This window comes from Lygodium microphyllum, chromosome 1 (assembly GCF_053477565.2).
Source record: "Lygodium microphyllum isolate KBCC chromosome 1, Lygodium_microphyllum_v1.1.10, whole genome shotgun sequence".
In the NCBI taxonomy this organism is placed as follows: domain Eukaryota; kingdom Viridiplantae; phylum Streptophyta; class Polypodiopsida; order Schizaeales; family Lygodiaceae; genus Lygodium; species Lygodium microphyllum.
In genome coordinates, this window is record NC_141135.1 from 121,499,555 (window position 1) to 121,523,681 (window position 24,127).

At 40.7% G+C, this 24,127-nt stretch overlaps 1 protein-coding gene across 2 annotated transcripts in view; it reads left to right on the forward strand.

Annotated features, from left to right (window-relative positions):
* Positions 1–440: 440 nt before the first annotated feature.
* Positions 441–24,127, forward strand: part of LOC148041617 (rRNA biogenesis RRP36-like protein) — a 32,042-nt gene continuing 8,355 nt past the window's right edge. For both annotated transcript variants that reach the window (XR_015691265.1, XM_087680978.1), the window contains exons 1-4: positions 441–723; positions 1,471–1,598; positions 1,743–1,809; positions 22,862–22,914. Coding sequence is in view for 1 of the 2 variants with exons in the window: in XM_087680978.1 (XP_087537104.1) it covers positions 652–723; positions 1,471–1,598; positions 1,743–1,809; positions 22,862–22,914 (320 nt within the window). In the remaining variant the exon portion in view is untranslated. The remainder of the gene's footprint in view (positions 724–1,470; positions 1,599–1,742; positions 1,810–22,861; positions 22,915–24,127) is intronic.

Genomic DNA, 24,127 nt, shown 5'->3' on the forward strand with positions numbered 1-24,127 from the left:
TCCACTGTGGAATATGCCTCCTGGCATAAAAAATAAGGGTAGGTTCCCAACTAGGCGGACCAACAGTCTTAACAAAAAACATGTCTGTTTCGCTCAGGTTAGACATAAATTGTTTGTGTTTTTAACAAACTAGTCTTTAGTGAATTATTGTCCGCTAGTTAGAAATGTACACAACCTTCTATCAAAGTGTTGCAAGATCAATATCTGCCAGCGCATCCTCTGGGGTGTCCTGATGGTAACCATCTCAAGAGTTTGCAAATCTAGTATCGACATGTCCGACGACACACGCTCCTGCAAGAAGCGCATGTCCGGACGTGTATGAACCCTCCCTAAATTTGCACAACACTCTTGCATTTTGGACTCTCAGTGAGCGTCCGGTCTTCTTAACTGGTCTCTGTGTAACCGGCCTAAGGAAAAAAGCTAGGTCTACCTTGGTTTTGGACTCTCCACCAATCCATCGAACCTGTTAAGAAAAAAAGCTAGGTCTAAGTTGACCGATAGGCGTGCGGGTCCTTTAAAGAATGCCCCCGTCGATATATCTGCCCGATCCGACGTCAGCAGAAAAATCAGACAGGAAAAGTTTGATAGGCCCGTCGGCTGCTGCCATATCTCCGTTGTAAGGCCAACAATCAACCCCGTCTAATAAAAAACATGAGTTCTGAAGGCGAGGAACATAGCAGCGAAGCAGCTGTATCTGAAGAAAGCGGGGATGAAAACCCAGAGGTGTGTATATTTCTGGCTAAATCGACTACCTCAAGAAATTTTTGACGTTTTCCTATGTCGGATAAGGGGTTCTTTTCCCTTTGTGTTTCCTTACAGTGTTCGAGAAGCTCATTTGTTTTTCCTTACAGTGTTCGAGAAGCTCATTTGCTTTTCCTTGTAGCTTTCAAGGTCTTGAGCTTCTGCTCAGGAGGTAGCGCATAACTGGCTAGGTGAGATTGGGGGCAGGGGGCTGCCGGCCCGGGGTAGTGTCTAATATCATGATGTTCTGCTCAAGAGGCACCACACACGTAGCTAGATGCAGTTGGGGGGCAGGGGGCTTCTGGTGGGGGTTATAATTGTCAACATCATGAGCTTCTGCCCGGGAGGCGCTGCATACCTCACTAGGTGGGATTAGTAGCAGGGGGTCGCTAGCCCCCACCATCATGGTCTCCTCCTTGGGATGCACCGCACACCTAGCTGGGGCTGCCCTCCACACCACCTAGCTAGGTATGCAGTGCCTCATGGTCAGAAGCTCATCATGTTGTTGTGATTCACAATGTGGGAACTGTGCATACCTGGCTGGGTGGGGAATGCCTGCCCCTTACCCCACCTAGCCAGGTATGTGGTGCCTCGTGGTCAGAAGCTCATCATGTTGTTGTGATTCACAATGTGGGAATTGTAGTTGGAGTTCATCCAAAATTTCTGGTGTATACTCACAGATTTGATTTTGAAATCCAGTTGTGCTTAGTCTTGGACCTGTTTTTTCAGGAGTGTTTGCAAGTCCAGATTGCTGATATCCCTTTTGAGGAACGCCAGAGATTACTTAGCGATGGCCGCTCTGCCTTTACTTCTGGGCTAAAGGAGAGAGTCATCCCCAAGCGCGCAAATAAGAACAGGTGGGTGCTTGAATTTCACAGCAAGCAGTGCAATAATGTTGATGGTAGGTGTATGTTCTAGTATCTGCTGTGAAAAACTTGTTATTGTGTGCAGTTTGAGCACGCTTTAGCTGACTGTGGTATCATCTTTGCAATGCTATGTAGGCCTGTTGAGATGAGTAGCAAAAAGCCTGTTCCCAGATACAGGGAAGTAATTCAAGCACCCAAACCGGTATGTGATCCCCTTTCTTTGCTTAATGTCATGAAACTGGTGTGCAGGATCGTCATAGTACAACAGTTTGTCTTTGATATTATGATCTTATGACTCTTTTGTGTCCTATATCCTTTGAACCCAAGCTGATGTGCTGAACCACACACCTCCTTCAATTTGATGATATACATTCCTCCATCCAGCATTACATGCCCTTCAACAGGCCTACTTCCAGGTTTACTTTTCACTTATCTTCATGCTCAAGATCTTATAACTGGATGAAGAGCTGAGATATAGAGACCAAGGGCATCTACAAAGCTTCTCGGATTCCAAGTAAGAACACCTTGTTCATTGGGAGACTACATCACACTGTGTGTGATGGGAGCATGCCCCTAAACGTTCAGGTTGTGGCTACTAATCTCAAGAAGCTTCTCGCAACTTTCAAGATTGTTGTAGGAGACACCCTGGCTAGGCATTGAGGCAGCTGAGTCAATATCGTAGGTAAGTTTGGATGTCGGGTGGCTGATTGCTAGGTTTGGGTGGAAGGCTTTGGCTTTTTGATTGTGAGTTCTTTCCATTTGGATTTGGTTATACATGAATGTTCAGGAACACATGAATTTCTTCCCCTTGGAGGTGGAAATTCTCAATCCAAGGGAAGTTATAAGCGACCATGGCAACAAGAAGTAGGATAATTAAGTACTCAAATGAAATATACAAAGATGACATGAATGGATGTACATGTACAACAATCTCTATTGAGGTGCAAAATGTGATAGAAAGAGGTGCATAGAGTGGTGGTATGAGAAGGTGCCAGGAGCCAGGAGCCAAAACAGGGGTGAAGGCTCAAAAGTGAAGGTGATAGTAGGGCATATATGGGTTAGGAACATTGGAAGAGGTGGTGTGGGCTGTGTGATGCACGTGGGTTAGGTCACTTGAAGAGGTGGTACGGGATGTGCAGTGCTAAAGGTAAGAGTTAAAGATGCTAATAATAGCATGGTGGAGTGTGTTGTCGTTTGTATGGATACCGATTGTACCAGCCAGCCAACACTTAGGCCTATTGGATTGCAAGGTAGGCCTGCATTTTGGGTGCCGGTGATGTGTATTTCTGTTGTAGTAGCAATCCAAAGGGAGGCTGTGCCTTGTGTAGAGATAAAGCGTTTCAGGTGTAGAATGCTGCATTGCAGACTGAATTAGCAATGTGAGCATCACAGAGTAGTTACCAAACATTAAACAATTGCATTATTGGGATAGATAGTAGCGTGGATAGTCTTGAGTAGCTGATGATGTGGTAGCACTGTATATCGCTTGGACGGGCATTGCTAAATTTTTGCATAGAGACAAAGGGCTAAATTACTTTTCAGGATTACTAATTCTGAAAAACTATTTAGATGATTGAAAAATGCATTTAGAAGGTTGCCACTTGGCAGAACTTGCCATGCAAGTGAGAGAGGCTATTAGAGTTTGTTGGAGCCTTGTTCTAGCATTGTGGATATTGGGAGAGGAGAGAGAGAACTACTGCTGCAATTTTCCCACCATTGGTGATCAGCCCAGCCATTGGAGATTGCCAAAGAGCTGCTTGCAACTGATGAGGAGGCCATTTTGAGGCAGGTGACAGCTTGTGTAGGCTATTTACAGGCAGGTGACAGCAATTTAGGGGCCCACAAGGGCAGGTGATTGCATTTGGGGCTCCTGTTGGTGATGGGTTGTAGTCATTCAGCCATTTCCAGCAGTGCAGCAGCAAATATGACTACATTTTTGTGATAGAAATCAGATATTTCCCTCTCCTTAGCTTTCTCTCTCCTCTACAAGGAATTCCTTAGCAAATTTCAGCCATTTTCACGTCCTGTAGAATAACAATTGTGTTTTGTTGCTGTAAACCCTAACTTACAATGAAAATTAGGGTGTAGTGGTTACCTTGGGTCCCATGTTAGGCTTAGTATTTGAAATCAGTAGTGGAGTTCGAGGAATTGCTAGAGATTTCAAGAAACCATCCATCCTAATTGGATTTGGGGATTTGACCAACCAAGTGTCAATTGGAGGCCAATCCTTTGTTAGATCAAGGGGCAAATAGATAAAAAGGCTTGGTTGTCATTTATGGCAATGAGAGGTGTTGGAAAGTGAAGGAGATTGGAGCAATCTTAGTGTATGCCATTTAATTGCAATGTAAGTTAAAGAAATACTACAAGGGGCACTAGTTTTTGGGGCCAATTGGGTGTCTATTGTTCAAGAGTAAGTGGTAACATTTGTATTTTCAGTTTGTGTGAATTTTGTGCTTGCTGTAATTAGTGCTCAATCAAGTTATTTACCACCCTTGCTAAATAGAAATGCTGGTTTCATATTGTGTTTGGTGAGGATTGGTGTAAACTTGCCATTAGTCCTTAACTGAAAGGATAAAACCTAGCATGTGAGTGTGAGAAAAGACCATAACTTGCATATCATTGTTTTATATGAGATGCTTTTGTGCTAAGGAAGAGAACAAAAAGCAAAGCTAAAGTAAAAGTAAGGCGCATTAGAAGATAAATCGAGATAAATAAATGAATGTGTGCAGTGGAAACTAAATAAAAATCTTAATAGTAAGTAGCCTATAGTTCCAACTCAATAGTCTACTGAGCTAAGAGTAGAAATAATGTTAGACTAGCCTAGTGTACCTTGAGGGACCTAGAAGGTGCTAGCTTATTGGTGTGGCCTCCATCGCATACATTCGTCAATAGGTCATTGCGAAGAAGCAGCATGTTAGGAGGAGAAATTGATCTAGCTATGGTTGAATCATGAGCCTTAGGAAGAGTGGCTAGATGAGCCTATGGTTAACTAATCTTTTATACACAATCGCCTAGATATCTTGGCTTAATAATTCACATTAGTTTGATGCTTATAGAGCTTGAAATGTGATTTTTATATTCTTTGAGTATTTAGATATTTAGCTAAATGCTCATCTTTTCATTCAAGGATGGCCAATGGTTAGAATGCACTATATTTACAATCAGGTTGTCATGGATGAGATGCCCAAAACGATTTGAAATTATGTTAGGTAGGCAAGTTGACGAAAAATCTTGGATGACTAAGACTTTGTACTCAGGTAGTCACATTGGCTAGAAGCCCCCATAGTTAGTGATTTCAAAAGACCAAACCAGGCTCATGATCAAAGAAACAAACCATAAACTAGTAGATATTTACAATGAAACTTTCTTGCATCCAAACTTAGCAATCCCTAAGTTTTAAGGTGTTAGTATTTTTGGTATTTACTTCGATGGAAAAATTTATTTACTCCAGAACTTTGTAATGAATAGTTAATATATGCGACGTATTCGATGGTGCGCCACCTAGATGGGTGGATACCAAGAGGAACAATGTAGGTGCAAGTATTGGAGAATCCTCTCTTGGGCTTACAATGCTCAAGGTAAAGGGGCCAATAAAGTAGCTCCCTCCCAAAGGAAAACACACCCCATCCCAATTGAGTGATAATTTTACAAGAAAGATGCGTCTTTTTTAGCCACTTAACAATATAATATGAATTTTTTAAAATTACAAATGAGCTTAACTTAAATCAAACAATTGAGCCATGTAAAATTTTTTACATTTTAGATTTTGTAAAACCCTAAAGCAATGCATGCTCGAGTGTCACTCTATTGGCCCCTCACTGTCCCTGTTTTATGATCCTTTCATTTGTAACTAAGGCTACTTGATATAAATATCAAAATGTCCTAATATTTTTTCTTTGAGCTCTATATAATATAAATAGTTTGACCATTAAAAAACATTTATGCAACTCACTTTGAAAATTTTTTTATAATGGAGGATTGCTAGATGACAATCTATTGGCCCCTTTACCCTATTGTGATAGCTAAAGAGTGTGATTGTATTTGTTGGAAATCCCATATTTTCCAACAAGATGAAATATGTAGAAGTATATTATTATTAATCAGTAGTTAAAACATGGTGCCATTTGCCTTGTTTTTTGTGTTCATTAAATAAATACATTGACTTGCTTATAAATTTTGTTGGCTTGGCTACGTACATGCAGCAGTCACATTAAACAATGACATTGGTAGCTTTTCCTCTTCATTACTTTTTCTACCTATCACAAGGAAGTGAAATTTTATTTTTTTGCTTAGTATTTGATTAAAAGTTTATCTAATGTGCAAATGTTACTTGTACATGTGAGGTGCATGCCAATTATTTCATAGTGTGGACCCAAGATCTTGTGATGTCAAGTCTTACCAAAGACAAAAGTTGCAATAAGGGAACATGAATGAATATGGAGATGAGATATCTAGGGGGAAAAGAAACGTGAGGGGTAACGACTTCTATTGTATACATAATACATATATGTCTATATTTATTTATTTTTATATATCTGACAAAAGCTCTTTAAAAGAAACATGTGCAATTTGCAAAACTTGATAGTGTACTCCATAGATGATACATTAGCTACATCAAAATGGAACATAAGACCCAAAATAAATGATAATGTAAGATTAAACTTGATGAGAGAGTTAGGAAATATCAAGATATACATACATACATACATACACACATATATACATATATATATGTGTGTGTGTGTGTGTTAACATCTACAAAAAGGCCAAAATGACTTGAGATCATGCGTTACAATTATATGTATGATGATTCAAGTGGTTGACAACGGTAAATGAAAATATAATAAACCATACAAGAAAACCTAAAGCTATAAGTAAGTGAAACTCTAGCTGACAATAGAAAAGCTCTAGTGGATATAAGTGCATGGGGATGTAGAGGGCTTGGCTCTAGCCTAGGCAATAATCTCTTGTATCTGTTTATGAAAGTGTCGTTGATGCTTGTGTCAGGGTCTGACATGTCTAGATCTGCCAAGCTGGATGGCTTGATCAATCAATACCCTTGTGTATATATAGATGATTAAGATTGTGGTTGTTTTGTAAGCTTCAAGTTGTCTCATATGATTTGTAAGCTACCTTTGGATAGGATTTCGATATCTTAAGAGTTACTATACTCTTGAGGAGCGAGTCTTGAAGCCATTGTATCCCCAAGAGGAAGAGATCAAGGCATTGTTAGTCAACGAAATCCATGACTCTAGACAATGGAAACGGCCTCGAATATTGTAGTATGTTGGGCATTGGCTAATATGGTGCTTCTTTTTCTTTGGCTCTAGTTGACATGTTTGGCATATGTCCTCTTTTGGTAGTATGGATTTGTATCTGCCAATCCGACTCTCTAACTGGTGTGAAGAGGGGTGCAACTTTGATCCCATGTGAGAGGTGGGAGGTATCTTGTGTGAACGTTAAATCCTTCATTTTTAGTATGGAGAAGATGCTCTTTGTAGAAAGCCATCTTTGTCCCTAGCTCTTGTGCTTGTGCCAACCATGTCTTCTTGATGTCTATCTCGGTGAGATCCATCGTCATAATTGTGTTAATCTCTGAGCAACTCAAGGTAAGCGGTGGTTCATCATGGGAGTATTGCAAGGGAGGTAGCTTGTCCATGCTGAAGCCATGTAACTCAAACCAAGTTGAAATTTGTGCATACCGACTTGAAGTGTCAGCCTCTCTTGCAAGGCGTCCAGAGGAAGTCTAGTATCTGTTGCTTCCCTCATAGAGAAAGTGGGACTTGTAAAAAGCACTCCCAAGTATGTATATGAATCCACATACTCCAATTCTTGTCCATATGTGAATTTTGGTGCTGATCTCCTAATCGACTGTTGTGTAATGCTAGACATCATCACCTTGGTTTTACCAAGGTTCATTGAGAGCCCATTATCTAGTGCAGAAGAGTGTAGCACATCCTTGTGTCTTTGTAGTTTCTATGGGCAATCAACTATTAGTTTAATATAAACTGCATATAGAAGAAGTATCCAAGTGCTAGCTAGTGGAGCTTCTCTATCCCCTCCTTGGGATATGTAGTCAGCAATCCCATCAATATATGGGCCAAATAGTGTTGGAGAGAGGGGGCATCCTTGCTTCATCCCAATGGTGGAGTAACAGGAGTTCAAAGACCCTCGGTGTTTGCACTCTACCCAACAACCCTTTGATAGAGTGCCAAAATCCTCGAACTAAGCGCCTTAGGTACTCCCATAGCATGTAGTTAGTTTATCAATTTGACTCTTGGCACTGTGTCAAAGGCTTTGTGGAAATCCACAAAGCAACAATAGATCCGTGGCCCATGACCCTTGTCCTCCTCAATGATTGCTTTGAGTGTGAGGATGTGATCTAGTGTAGAGTAGCCTTTTCTAAAGCCAGCCTATCCTTGTGCTATGAGCTTCCACATCTCTGCCCATGTGCTCAGGTCCTGCTTAAGGATGGAGGCATATAACTTAGCGAGTGTGTGTTCAACCATAATAGTCTGATAATTGCTAGGTAAGAGCGGGATCTTTTAACTTGAGGATATGTACAAGGGTATTTATGCTCCAACTCTTTGGAAGGCCTTCACACTTAGCTGTATTAAAGATGTAAGTGTTAGAATTTGCCAATTCTATGGGTAGTGCCTAATGTTTTGGTCTTTAGTTCTTAGTGTGAACATAACTAAAGTTATAAGTTGTGTCACCACTCTTAAAAGTTAGAGTTAGAATTAGTTAACTCTAGTTGAGTTAGAGCTAGGTCTATCTTAGATCTATCTTGTATCTTTCATTCTCATTCTTTTACTTCAACAAGTACACTCTACTCTTTTGCTTTAGCTCTCATTGTCTCTCTTTTCTCTCCTCCATAGTTGGTTGTTATTTTTCAACATTTGGTATCAGAGCAATGTTCTATGCTCGAATTTAGTGCAGCCATTGTTAGCAAGTGCGGCCCCACCTAAGGTCCTATTGATGTCAGCCAGCTCTTTATCCAAGGAAGAGAAGGATGAGTTGTTGCTATTTTCAGCCTGCATGTAACCTTATGTGCAGTCCCGTATGCAGCCCACATGCAATTCGAGGGGCTCCTGTTTTGAAGGGGTTGTCCCTTATTTTCTCACCTTTGCCTGCCATATTCTCAGCCTTGCTTGTGATTCTCTGCAAACCCTAAAAAGCGCAAAAACCCTAATTTTTAGATTTGGGATTTTTTCAAAATTTTTGCAATTTCCTATCCATTTTGGCCATCCGAATTTTAGTTCGTGCCATCCAAAATTTGGGGCAAAGATTAGAGTAACATCCTTGGTGTCCTCACTCAAGAGGACAAACTTGATGGATCAAACTACCCGTTTTGGAGTTTTATGGTCTGCAACCTTTTTGTAGCGAAGGACTTGTGGAACTATGTTACAGGTGATTTGTAGTGACTAAGAGGTCTTGCACCTCAAACACCTCCGTGCAATGCTAGAAGACAGGCTGTTGGTGTTGCTGCCCCTCCCCCTCCCATCGAGGATCAAAGGAGATGGGACTCAAAAGATGCATAGACACTTTATTTGATTGCCTTGTCAGTGAAAAGATCGATTATTCCACATATCTAGTCTTAACACTCGTCAAGACCTTAAAATTAGTATGGAATGTACTTAAGCGTATATTTGTAGTATGTAACGAGGCTAGAATATCTTATCTTTGTAGAGAGTTGGCCGATGTGAACATGGATGAGGGTGATAGCATGACAACTCACCTTACTCACATAGAGGATTTGCGTGAGTAGTTGCTCAATGTGGATGAAATCATTTAGGATGCTGTCATGAGGACGTGAAAATTTGATGCTTTGCTTATGTTTAATTGACATTTGATTAAAGGATTAATCAAATGTGCAATTAAAAGATGCACATGTGTTGCACATGTGAGGTGCAAGCTACTTTCTCACAGTTGAAGACCGAAGGACCCTGTGAAAAAGATGGGTGTCAAAGGCAAATTAATTAATGGATTAATGCTTGTCCAAGGGTCAATTAATGCATGGGATCACTTTGGGTTGCAAATGGCCTAGCCAATTAATTTTTGGATGGGCAAGGTCAATTTTTTGGACATGGATTAAGGGTTGAATTAATTTTCAGAATTAATTAATTCTGAAAATTAATTAAATGGTTGGAAATTGCTGAAAATGGATTAAGAAAGCTGCCACTTGGCAAAACTTTCCCATGCAAGTGGGAGAAAGGCTAAATAGGGCTGAAGGGAGAGGGAAATCTCGTTTTTTCATATTGGAGCTATTGGAAAGAGGTGTTGGACTGTTGTTGCCAGCTTTCGGGGCCAATTCCTAGCCATTGGAGACCATTTTGGTGATGGAGATTGCATATTCTTGACCTTGGGAAGCTGACAATTGCTGCTGATGCACTTTCTTCTGAAGATCACAGTCTCTGATGCTCTTGTTGTTGGTGCATCCGTTTGGGGCTGGTACAGCAGGGCAGCAACTGATTTTGATCAGTTCTTCGCGACAAATCTCAAAATTTTCTCTCTCTACAGCATTCTCTCATCTCCTTCAGCCTATGCTCAGCCATTCTTAGCAATTCTCAGCCATTCGGAGGAGATCTCAGCTATTTTTGGTGGGCTGATCTGTAATTTCTGCAGTAAACCCTAATACACAGCAGAAATTAGGGTTTAGTAGCCACCTTGGGATCCGTGCTAGAGATTGAAGGCTCAAGGGACTGAAATCGGCAGCTGATAATTGAAGATTATCAAGGGATTTCAGGAGCCAGCCCATCCCGAATTGATTTGGAGTAGCATTTGGCCAGCCAAGGGTCAATTTGGAGAAGAAGTCCTAGGTGAAACAAGTGGCAAATGACCCAAAAGGCCTGCTGGACATTTATGACAGCAAGAGCAATTGGTTAGCAGGAGGAGATTGAACAATCTCAAGTTGTACTCCTTCCAATTGAATGAAAGCTAAAGAAGTACCGCAAGGGGCTCCAATTTTGGGGCCAATAGGGTGTCTATTGTCCAAGAATGTTATGGTAAAGTGTGTATTTCATTTTATGTGCACTTATTTATTGCTGTAATTAACTCTTAAATCAGGTTATCACCACCCATTCCAAGAAGGAAGGCTGGTTACAGATGCTAAATTGGTAAACATTACATTGAACTCTCTTCCAGAGTCGTATCTTGGTTTCCTCACCTCTTTGATGTTGTCTTTGGGGAAGGGGGGTAGCAGCCCCTTATATTTGTGGCGTTGGAAGGCCTCTTGTTGCAAGAGGAACAGACTCGAAAAAATGTTGCATTGCGTTCGGGAGATGTGGCTATGCTTTCCAAGTTCAAAGGCAAAGGAAAAGTCAAACAAAATGCAAAAAATAAACAAAAGAGTGATGTTGGACAGCCATCAAATAAGGCTATCTAAGACATAGAAAAGTCTAAAAAGAAGGGAAAATGTCATTATTGCAAGAACTCAGGTCACTATATTGATGAATGCTATAAGAGATTAGCCAAAGAGAAGAAAAGGGACTCGGGTTTGGTTGTCTAAGAGAGGTCAGCCAGCAAATCTACTAACGGTGATACTTCAGCCGACTTTGTGAAGGAGGACTATGCATTTATTACTTGCAGTTATGATTCTTCAATGGCTGATTCAGCAATTATTGTTGTTAAAATGCAACAAACATGGTATTTTGCCAGTGGAGCTTCAAAGCACATCACTTCTAGGAAGTGTTTGTTTCCCTCTTTGCATTGAACCCCTACTGGGAAGTGTGTTACGTGTGCGAACAACAACAATTATGATGTTTGTGGCATTGGGACAATTACTATTATTGCTGTAGATGGTTCTAACTTCATGCTTTAGATGTCTTGTTTGTGCCTGGCATTTCAAAGAACTTGTTGTCTATCTCTGCTTTTAACAAGCAGGGCTTTCAGGTTATCTTTGAGATGACAAATGCATTGTCAGAGACACGGAGATGGATTATGCACTTAGGCTGTTTGGGACCTTGTATAAGGGTTTATCTTTGTTGGATATCTATGATGCACAATCTCATGATGCTCTGGCAGTCACTACCCTATCCCTCGCTATGTGGAATGCGGAGTTATGGCATGCCTGTTATGGACATATGAGTTTTGGGATGTTTGATGACCCTTTAAAGGTGTCATATGGTAGATGCGTTGCCTCCAGTGGAGACTCCACCTCCTCATGCATGCAAGGGATGTATTTTCAGTAAGATGCATAGTTTTACCTTCAAAAAGGATGGTGAAGTGTGTGTCGTATGGAAATTGCAGCTTATTCACTTTGATGTTTTTGGTCCCATGAGGACATGTACACTTGAGGTTATCTTTACTTTGTTACATTTATTGATGACTACTCTTGATATACATGGGTGTATTGGCTGAAAGCAAAATTTGATGTGTTTATGCATTTTAAACATCTTGTTGCAAAGCTTGAGGTTAAAAGTGGCTTGAAAGTGCAGACACTTCGCATGGATAGAGGGGGGAGTACATGTCTCGTGCTTTTGAGACATATTTGCTTGATCATGGCTATTGTTAGAATGACTCCTTAGTAGAATGGTATTGTTGAATGGAAAAATCGCACTCTTATGGTGGTGACTCGCTGTATGCTCAAAAGCAAGGGGCTGTCTCATAAATTTTGGTTAGAAGGCCTTCAATGTACAAATCATATGTTGAATCGTGCACCCACTAAGGCACTAAAGATGATTACCCCATTTGAAGCTTGTCATGGCAAGAAACCCAAGGCTGACTACTTTCAGGTATTTGATTGCATAGCCTATGCACATGTTTCGAAAGAGCTTCGTGGGAAGCTTGATGACAAGGTTGTAAAATGTATATTTATTGGCTATAGTTCGGAAAGCAAGGGTTATTGCTTATATGACCCGCGCACAAAGAAAGTTTTTGTGAGTAAGAATGTCATATTTGCTGAAAATGTTGCATTTTCACATGATCAGGTTCAAATGCCAGCCACCCATGACATTGGTGATGGCTTTGAGGGGTGTCTTGCCACTTTCTTTGGAGTCACGCCTACCGTAAATGGTCGGACAGACACCATACAACAAGCTGTTCCTGCACCATCTGTGGTTGAACAATAGGGTATTGATGATGGTTTGCCACATGTAGTGGAAGATGCAGTACAACATGAAAGGGCTATTGTAAATGTAGTAAAAATAGTCCCGAGATGGTTGTTACAAACTCTCTAGGAGAATAAAATGGATGCTCCTTTAGCTTGACGCACTAGAAGGGCTGCTAGATATGTAGCACATGATGCATGGGGAGCCCATTTGGCTGATTTTATGGGAGTAGATGATTGTGATGAGCATGTATTTTTGAGCTTACTGTTGGATGATGATGAGCCTACTTCCTTGGATGAAGCTCAACAAGATGTACATTGGATGCATGCCATGCAAGATGAGTTAAGACTCTGTTGCCACTAACTCTACATGGAATCTTGTGGATTTACTACTTGGCAAGAAGGCCTTTGGCACAAAATGGGGTTTTAAACTCAAATAATGCAACTTGCAAGGTTGATAGTGTTGGGTGTAAAGGCCCTTCGAGTGTAAACTTACTTATATGGGTGTGAACACACCCTTATTTGTACCCTAACATATAAATACATTATATTCTTTGTGTACTGTGACAAGTTGGTACACTCATCTTGGGATTCTCTCACTCTCACACTCAACGTTGCTCTTGCTCTACTTTTGACTTGTATTTCCATTGGGCACTCATCCCAACAAACTAGTATCAAAGTTGTGACAAAAATGTGCACACTTCCTGAGGATAGTCTAAGTCAGTTTAGTGTGCGCGCTCGAAGGAGTCAGGTCATCACCTTTCAGTTAGTCAAGGGTAGCAAACATTCGTTTTGACCACACGACAATGTTTCTAGTTAGGTGACAAATGAGTTTTGACCAGGTGCAACTTTTCCAGGTTAGCGACATCAGTCATGTGCAGACGGTAGCTCGGCAATGAGTCTTGGCAGCAGCACTTGAAAGTGATGGAGATAGGCGACATCTAGCGAGACCTAGGTGGCAGTCCATGTGATGTAGCGGCAGTCATCTCGTTGGTCATGTTAGCACTTCTTAGCCTAGATTTGCCATTTTTTTAAAATTTTTATCAAGCAAGCCTCCTACTCAATAACGGGTGTTCGTGTATGTAAAGCACAGTTCTCAAATTTTTGCACAATTTGGGGCTCTTCTTAGATTTGATGCTGTTTATGCATAACAATGACATTGGACCCAAAAATTGTAGAAATTGTGCACATTGGCCTTGAAAATTTTGGGGCTTTTCATGCATGAGTGAAATTTTGCTGAATTGATCGAATTTACCGACATTGGTGACACTAGGATGATTAAGAAATTTGGGGCTTTTGCAAAATTTTGCTTGTTTCATGCTGTTGGGAATATGTATTAATGCAATTGGGGCAGGTTGGCCAGTGAAATTTTGGGGCTTTTGCTGAAATTTGTGGATTTTGGCAAAATTGATGAGTGAAATGCACTTTGGGGACATTGCTGGAGCAATCTTGGTGCTGTAAGCAGTGTAATTCGAGTTTATTATCTCCCACTTGTTAGCTTTTGAAGAAATTGTAGAGAATTTTGGTGGTTTTTGTGTATTAGAAGTGCTTTTGGGCACATATGTATGCAGTACACATGTTAGGCAGCTCCTACTGAGTTTATGTATTGCTGAATATTCATGGTATAGCAGTCTTAGTGATCATTTGGAGATCTAGGATTGTTGCAAATGTATTTTTGGTGTTAATGCCGAAGTGGGAGGCCTTGGAGTGATGTATGGATGGAGTGCATGCTGAAATCTTAGTTATATTGATGAAAGTCATTCTTTCTATTGCTGTACATGTATTTGGATCAAATCTTGCTCTATTTCTTGAAATTTTGGGCTGAAATTAGCTGAATATTCAGCCTGTTATTTATTGTTATAAAATACAGCATTGGTACTTGGCACTTTGCTGAAAAATTGCCATTAACGCCTCTAGCAGCAGTGACACGAAATTCCTGTGTTGAAATCAAGATGTTTGATGGCACTGGGTTTGATATGTGGAAGAACAAGATGCAAGGCATTTTGTTTCTCAAGGACTATGATGATGTTCTTTTGGAACACAAGTCTACAGCTATGACAAATGAGGATTGGGCTAGACTTATCAAGAAGGCCATTGCATACATTAAAATGGCTGTTTGATGATGTACTTACAGACATTAAGTGTCTTGATACGGCTTGTGCCATATGGAAAAAGTAAATGGACACTTATGAAAATCTCTAGTGAATCAAGTGCTTCTCATGCGCAAGCTTGTGAATATGGAGTTGGATGAGTCTAAGCCAACATTTGAGGATTTGAGTGCTTTCACAAGGACTTTGAGTTAGTGTGTAGGACTTTGTTTTGCAACCCTTCGATGATAAACTGAAGGCTATTTTCTTGTTGATGACTTTGCTTGATAGTTGGGAGTTGTTTGTCTTTTACTAAGCAACAACCATGCTTTAACCTTTGATGATGTTAGGGGCTCTATTCTCAATGAGGAGACTAGAAAAAAGTCTAGTGAAGAAAGCATTGGGTTAGCCTATCATCTCAGAGGCAAGTTAGAGAAGAGAGGTAATGTAGGAAATAAAGGCAAAAGTAGGAGTAAAAGCAAGGATAAACAATAGGATGTTATTTTCCTATCAGTGTGGACATTAAGGGCGTAAAAAGCCCGATTGTCGGGACTATAAGAAAGAGCAAGAAAGAAAAAAAAGAATGATAAGAACTAGCAAGGAAAGAAAAAGAAGGACGACAAGGAAGATGATGACAGCTCTTCCTTAAAAGAAGTTGCAAAGGCAAATGCTGCATCTAGTGTGGTCATTGAAGAACTCTCTGACATTGGAAAGATACTTATTGTGGCCTCATGCAATGATGTAGATACTATGGTAGTAGTAGGTGATATGCATATAACAAAAAAGGAGGTTATTGATGCTTTACTTTCAGCTCATGAAGGGCTATCTCGATCATGGATAGTGGATAACGGTGCCTCTTTTCATGTTACTCCCTCTTTGGAGTCATTTTCAGAATACATTGCAGGTTGCCTAGGCAAGGATTAATTGGGCAACAACTATGCATGTGAAATAGAGGGTATAGGTACCATTCACTTGGCCCTTGAAAACGGCCAAGGGCTGTTTTTACAGGATGTCAGATATGTACTTGGTATAAAGAAAAGTTTATTATTAGTTGGGTAGCTTGATGCAAGAGGATATTTTACTACCTTTGGTGGTGGATCTAGGAAGGTCCCCAAGGGCTCTATGCTGATTGTTAAGGGCAGAAAAAAGATGACTTTGTACTATTTGCATTTTTAAAGCATTACCTGGCAAGTTCTTGGTTGTGGTTGAAGTTCATTCACAGATGGAACTTTGGCACAAAAGACTTGGCCATATGAGCCAGAAAGGCCTTCAGGTTCCCTCCTCTTTAGGAAGATTTGATGTAAAAGGCTATGGTCTTGACTTTTGTAATGATTGCATATATGGAAAACATGTGAAGTCTCCTTATTACTTTGGTGTCATTAAGAAGTTCAATGCCCTTGATTTAGTATACTCTGATGTGTGTACTATGCTTGTTATTTCACATGGGGATGCATGATACTCTGTCACTTTTATTGATGATTTCAGTAGAAAATGTTGGATGCTTTTAAAAGGTTTCATGCTTTTGTTACCATATAGAAAGGGCTTAAGTTAAAAGCTATAATAATAGCTAATGGAAGCGAGTATGTCTCTAATGAGTTCAAAAAGTTTTGTGAGATGCATGGCATTAAGAGGAAGTTGACAGCTCCCTACAATCTTGCATCAAATGGCATGGTTGAAAGATATAATCGCACACTTTGTGAGAGAGTTAGATGCATGCTATCCACAACTAATCTCTCGTAGCAGTTTTGGGAAGAGGCTCTTAAAATTGTAGTTCATGTATGCAATCGCTCTCCTAATCGTGCATTGGAAAATGGCATTCTTGAAGAGGTTTGTTCTGGCAAACCTACTTCATATGACCATTTACATGTCTTTGGTTGTGATGCTTTTGTGCATATTCCTGTAAATCAAAGGACTAAACTAGACATGAAATCCATCAAGGGCATCTTCATGGGATATGGAGATGAGGGAGAGATGGGTTATAGAGGTTGGCTTTCTCAGGACAGGAAGATAGTATGCAAATGAGACAATATTTAATTAGGCAAAGTTGCTGAAAAATGCTACAAAGGGTCACCTTGACAAAAAGAAGGTTGAATTTCAGCATGAACAGCCAACCATTCAGCAGCCATTAGCTGAAGATTTTGTTCCTTTTGATGCTGAAAATGAGTAGCAATCTATTGTGCTACAGCCAGAAGATAATGGACAGCAAATAGATGCACAGGATGGAATAGGACCGCAAGAAGAACATGCTGAAAAAAGGTTACAGCAGCAAGAAAATGCTAAAAATCAGCTACCAGGTGATGGTGTGTACATACTTAAGGATATAGGCACATTGCCTAATAATATAGATCATTGGCTAAGAAGGTCTACATGTGTTAGAGGGCAGCCACAAAGGTTTTAGCCATCTTTGGCTTGCATTTTATTGACTAATGAAGGTGAGCCTCTGATATTTAGAGAGACACAATCATGTGAAAACAAGAGAAAGTGGGAGCTTGCTATGCAAGAAGAGATGAAGTCTCTGTATTCAAATAACACATGGGAGCTTGTACCTTTGCTCCAAGGATAGGAAAGCTATTCCTAACAAATGGGTCTACGAGGTGAAATGCTTTGATGGAAAGCCCAAGTACAAGGCACATTTCGTTGCTAAGGGCTATACACAGAAGGAAGGCATAGACTTCCAGGAGGTTTTTTCACCTGCGGTGAAGATGACTACGCTCTGTGTTTTGTTTGCTCTCATTGCATCCTTGGATTTAGAGTTGGATTAGATGGATGTGAAGATTGCTTTTCTTCATGGTGACCTGGATGAAGAGTTATACATGAAATAGCCCGAAGGTTTTACTATTCTAGGGAAAGAACATTTGGTTTGTAAACTGAAACGCAGCTTATATGGGTTGAAATGAGCTCCTAGATAGTGGTATAAAAGAGTTTGATACCTTCATGCTCAACCATGGATTTAAACGCAATCATGGGGATTGTTGCTTATACACTATAAGGGCTAATGATGAAAGTCTCATTGTGCTGGTCTTATATGTGGATGACATGCTGATTTCAAGAAAGCATGAGTACTTTGAATATTCTTAAAAGACAGTTGAGTTCAACCTTCTCAGTGAAAGATTTGGGGACAGTTGGACACATTTTGGGCATGTGCATTAAAAGAGATAGAGGGCAACACTTGTTTCTCTCATAGGACAAGTACATTAGCAAAGTACTTGATAGATTTAATATGGCTGATGTTAAGCCTCTTGGTGTGCCTTTATCGCCACATACAAAGCTTAGCAAAGTTGATTGCCCTAAGGATGATGTAGTTGCTAGTGCTATGAAGGGCATACCTTATGCATCAACTTGTGGTTCTTTGATGTATGCCATGGTTGCAACTCGCCCTGACATTGCTCATGCAGTGGGAGTTGTTAGTGGGTTCATGTCTAACCGTGGCAAGCCACATTGGAAAGCAGTGAAATGTATCTTTAGATATTTAAAAGGTACACAAGAGAAGTGTATGTGCTATGAAAAGGGTACATTAGAGTTGCAGGGATTTTGTAAGTTGTTAAGTGGATCTTTAGATACTTGCAAGATACTTAGTCACATGCATTATTATTTCCCAGGCTTACAGTGATTTAGATTGAGTTGGTGATGCAGACACCAGGGAGTCTACTAGTGGACATTATTTCTTTCTGGGCATTCCATGCATTTCATGGCTAAGCAAGAAACAACGTACAATGGCTACTTCGTCTTGTGAGGCTGAGTACAGGGCAGCCTTCACAGCAACAGTGGAATTTGTATGGTTGCATAGATTGTTGGCTGATCTACATTTACCATTGGAGGGTCCTACACCCATTTTTTCTGATTCTTTTTGACAGTTAGAGTGCTATTGCAATGGCATAAAATCTTGTGTTTCATGCTCGCACGAAACATATTGAGGTGCATTATCATTATGTCAGAGAGAGATGCTATGTAGGAGAGATTAGCTTGATGTATGTTCCTACACAGAAACATGTTGTAAACATTTTCACCAAGGCACTAGTAAGTATTATGAGATAGAGAAACAGTCCATCAATACGTTGAACATTATGAAACAGTCCATTAACTTATTTATTGGTAAGATATAGAAACAGTCCATCAACATATAGACCATCACCTCATGAGAAGTTTGAGGCTTTTTGCAATTCCTTAAACTTGCTACCCTTTGGTGATTGATCATTCTTGTACTTTATCACATTGGCATTGCAAGGGGATGTTAGAATTTGCCAATTCTATGGGTAGTGATCAATGTTTTAGTCTTTAGTTTTTTTTTTTCAGTTCTTAGTGTGAATACAACTAAAGTTATAAGTTGTGTCACCACTCTTAAGATTTAGAGTTAGAGTTAGAGTAGTTAACTCTAGTGGAGTGAGAGCTAGGTCTATCTTAGATCTATCTTGTACCTTTTATTCTCATTCTTTCAATCAAGCAAGTACACTCCTTTCTTTTGCTGCAACACACTCTCATTCTCTCTTTTCTCTCCTCCATAGCTGGCTATCATTCTCCAACAGTAAGCTAGGAACTTTGCCACTGAGTCTTTAGCATGAATCATGTGCTCAGCTACTAATCCATCATGGTTCTATGCCTTACCTTTGCTGAGTTTGTCAATAGCCTTAGGAACTCTGCTCTTTGAAAAGGTGGTGGTGGCCTTTGGGAAGGGCTTTGGTAGATTAGAGAGAGAAGGTTGGCTTGCTATTATGTAGAGGTTAGCTGCGTTTTACTCTCATGTACCTAGCGACGTGATGGGTGTGGTTGGACAGTGCCCTCTAAAAAGCTGTTGTGCCTCTCTAGAGTTTTGACTCCAGAATATTTGGTATAAGTCTCTCTCCAATTGGGCTAGAAATGCTGTCTTCTTCTGCCATACGAGGCATCCAATGATTAGTTGTGCATGTCTATGAGTAGTGGATTTCAATGCTATTTCTCTCTGTAGGTGAGTTCTGGTCTTGCGACACTCATCATCATACTAGCTATTTAGAGGTATCACCCGGTGGAAGCCCTGTGTGTATGATTGGAGTGTGGAAAGGCTATCCCTACTGTTGTGTGTGGAGCCTCACTAAATTGTTGGGTGAGCTCCTGTAGTGGAATGTTAGGGTTTGCATCGTATGGTAGTTTGACGAGCTCCGCCTCATAGATATCCTCTGTCTTTCTATAGAAGTAGCTCGGATATTGGTGGGTTGTATGATGGGTCTACACATTGGTAAACTGGACATCCATGGTGAAGGATAGATAAGCATATGATCTATTGCTACTTGAAGGAGATGTGGTGAGATTGAAAGGTCTTGGATATGGGGTATAAGTGTCGGTGGAACAAGTATACAGTCTGCCAAGCTAGCTCCATACGAGTGGAGGTAACATGTGAAGGATCTTGAAAAGGGGTATCTATCTAGGCCATTAAGGATGGCTAGTCCATGTGTTGCTCCCATATCCAGAACCTATCTCTCATTCTTTGTGATTTCTCCCATGTTTTGAGAGATTCTCTCTATTTGTAACTTTAACAGGTCTTGCTCTTGTAACATCTCCTTAGATGTGTGTAAGAAAGATGTTTGATGTGGGGCAGACCTAGCATTGAAATCTCTTAGTAGGATGACATCTCCCTCCCTTGGAAACTTCCAGATGTCCTCATCCAAAGCTGCATGTGGTGATTGCCCCTTGGGTGGGGCGTAGGGAGATGTCATAGGGGGGAAATAGCATATGGCAATGTACACAATGCGCTCTACACCTCGTACTCTCATCCCCACACATATGGCTTGCTTGTTTCTCCAAACCACTTGGATCATCTATTGGAGTTCCTCCCTGAAAAGCACTACCACTCTGCTTGACCTCATGCTACTTTGGTCTGCGCGTGTCTCCTTCCCATTTGAATGTCTCTTCAAATGCCCCCACATCTAGTGATAAAGCTCCATTACAATTCCAGATTGCTATTGCAAGGTTGGTCCCATAGGTCTTGCATTGTCACTTGGTGCATCTCTCCATGATCACCACTTTCCCTCCTCTTTAGAAGGCTAGCTTGCGTGCGTCCCTAGCTGCCTTGATTCTTGGCATGCACTCCTTTGTGTGGGCTAGTTGGGTCGGCATGAGCATCATCATCTAGAAACATGTGAGTACCTTTCAATGTGCAACGTTGAGCAAGAAAGTCTTCCTAGCCTCTGTGGTGGGAAAGTGGAGAATAAGGGCGTGCTCTTTTGAGCTCTCCCCTTCAATGCCCTTCTTACCCACTCTCCAAGCTGAGTTCTGTGAGTCTTTCTCGACATACATCAGTGCATACAACTCCTTGGTGTCTTCTTCCACATTTTCATGCCATTTTCAGCCCTGTTACACAGACATGCATTGCTCACACTTTCCGTCTTTGCTCCTCATCTAATTTTTCATTAATTATGGCTGTAGTTGATGTGTGTGCTGGCCGCTTTCCTTTTTTGCCCCTTGAATCCATTGTTTTGCTTCCTTCACTTGTTTTTGAGTCTTCTTGAGTATCTTAGCCCAAGAGACAGCCTCCTTTGTTGTCTCATCTTCTTTCTTTTGGAGTTTCTGCACTTCCTCCCTAATTCGACTGATCTCCTCAACCACATTTGATTGGATTTCTCCCTCTTCCAACTTGGGGTTAAGTTGTATTTTAGCTTGCTGTTGTTTTAGTGATTTGATTTCTTCATCATGTGCCTCATTTTCAGCTCAAGCTTTTTAATCCAGTCACTTAATTGCCTGTTGACTGTGGTTAGTCCATTGTCATACTCCCTTTAATTTTTGTTGATTGCATTGGTGATTAATAGGTCAATTTGCACCTGTTCCATTTTACTGGCAAAGTTGTTTACAATGATTCAGAGTTGTGATCAGCCATTCTAATTAGAATAGGACTGATGGGATGAATAGCAGGACTGAAGGAGTCAGGTTAGGGAGGGTCATGGTAGGGGCAGGGTCGGGGTAGGTAAGATGGAGGGCAGGGCAGGTCAGGGAGCAGGCGGGGGCTTGTACCAGGGACATCCCCTGCTTCTATGCGCCCATCTGGATGTCCAGGGATGTAACAGCTGGGCATAGGAGTTTATTTTGTGCATTTTGTTTTTCAGGATTTAGCCATTATTTTATGGCGGATCAGCTTTTATTATTACTTTATTTGCTGGCTGAATTTTCCTGTTTTGTGGCCTATTTTTGGCTTGTATTGCCTCATGTCTTGATATATGGATTCCATTTCCCAAGCATACTTCTGAGTTCTTTCTTTGCAGTGCTCTTGTGTTCTTCTGTTTCTGTCTTTTCTTGCAGCCTCTCTTTCTCTTCTCTTGTGTTGTGCAGTCTAGTATAAAAGTCTTCTAGAATTCCATCGTTGCACTCACTTCTGATAGATCTTGGATAGAGACTCAAAGATTAGTAGAGCCTTCTACATCCGAGGAGGTGAGATAAAGGCCACCACTATGGATGGGTCTAGGTCATCATTGTGCACTTCCAAGGATGCCTTAACAGTGAGAATAGTGAAGAGGACATATTTATCATGCTTGCAGTTTCAACGACCCATGAGGGTCGTGCTCAGATGGCATACAACTCCCTACTTTAGCCAGTTTTTTCCCTCTCCCCATGAGCCCTGTTTCTCCTTTGCATCATTGTACTCTCTCATAATATATATGTACATGGACCTTGCTATTGACTATCATGATTGTAGTTCCAGGGTGTCTAGGATGCTTTTATCAGTTTCAGCATTTTAGCAATGACTTGGGCGTGTTTTGGTATCATTATACCTGTTAGGTCCCATAGGCCACTTTTGGCCTCTTTAGAGTAGTTAATTAAATCTATCTATTTGTTCCTGCCCCCTTTGCACAGAACCCCAACTGCCAGCCAACATGCCTAGTTCTGATCGATTGTTTGTTCACTTTAAGGTTCAGTTACAAGAGATACAAAATAAGTTGATTATGTTTTCATCACTGCATGTGTTTAAGTTCCTGAAATAGTGTTCACACCTTCATTTTTAAAGATCCTTAGTTCACCAGTTGTGATGTTTTGAACATCGTAAATTCAACACTATCCTCTTTGTCTGCCAAGGAAAAGAAAAAAGAAAGATAAGCATTCTTACTTGAAAATATGCATGTGGTGAACAAGTATGAATATGGCTGCTGTGCTTTGTGCAGGTTTTCAGGGATCCAAGGTTTGAACACCTGTGTGGCAGATTTGAGGAGTCAAGGTAAGTGGATAGAACATCCATATTAGTTCTCGTGCTCTACTTTTGGGGCTCAAGCAAGAACTTTCTTGCTTTTTTCACTTATCATCCATGGGATTCTTCTTACATTGCAGTTCTTTTTTCTTGTCAGACATGATTTTGTTGAAATGGCTCTCAGGAGAAGATGAGCTGAGTAGGAATGGCATACCAGAAGGCCACCTAATACATGAGATGGAGTCTGTGATGGGATTTGTGATTTGTAAATCTGTTCTTTGTGCTTGGCTTTATAGCACAGACTAATGGTGGGCATGTTTTAGAAAGGGCAGGCATTTGTCCCTTAAGATGAGCCAAATTAGGAGAAGATAATCTGAGTAGGAATGGCATGGCAGAAGGCCACCTAATACATGAGATGGAGTCTGTGATGGGATTTGTGAGTTGTAAATCTGTTCTTTGTGCTTGTCTTTGTAGCATAGAAAATGTGTAATGGTGGGCAGTGTCAAAAAGGGCAGCCATTTATTCCTTAAGAGGATGCCTCAACTTCAACTATGTTTTCTCTAGCTAGTTAAGTCACAAAAGATTGTCATTCAGTTCGTTGCTACTGCGATACTTGCCATTAAGCAGTCTTCCTACGCCTGGGGTGCGTCATGAGTCCACAAGAGTACTGTGTGTGCTGATTTTTTGTGGGATGCCTACTAAGCATTATATGATGCAAGTTGCTGTGTGGAAGGTGGAACATGCAGAACTATGCTAAACTCTGAATTTTTCAGCACAATTGAAGTTTCATGGGAACTGAAATGTAGTCAACTGTGATAATATAGGTCCAAGATGAGGCAAAAGAGATTGCGGCAAATTTATTGGAATGGACACCAACAGCTTGCTTTAATAGGCAGGGTGCACATTATTTTCCATCAAGCATATCAAGAATTCAGGCTTGAGAATCGAGATCCTTAACACGTCAAGTTAGTCTTCAGTGGTCCTATCTTCCTCGGCAGTTTGATGCCCCTTTCAATCCCATTGAAACCATTGTGGTTTTAGGAGTTATGATTGAGTTGAAATAGAGAATGCAAGAACCTGAATCAAAGCAGGAGAGAAGGTAGCAAAGGTCTCTGAAAACTGTAGTCCACATGCAAATTTGAGTTGGTGCTTGTTCTGAGTTCTTTGCTTCTTTCACTGGAGGGCTGTGTAGAGAAGAGGGGATATATAAGTTAGCTTGCTGTTGTCCTCTTCCTTTTACTGT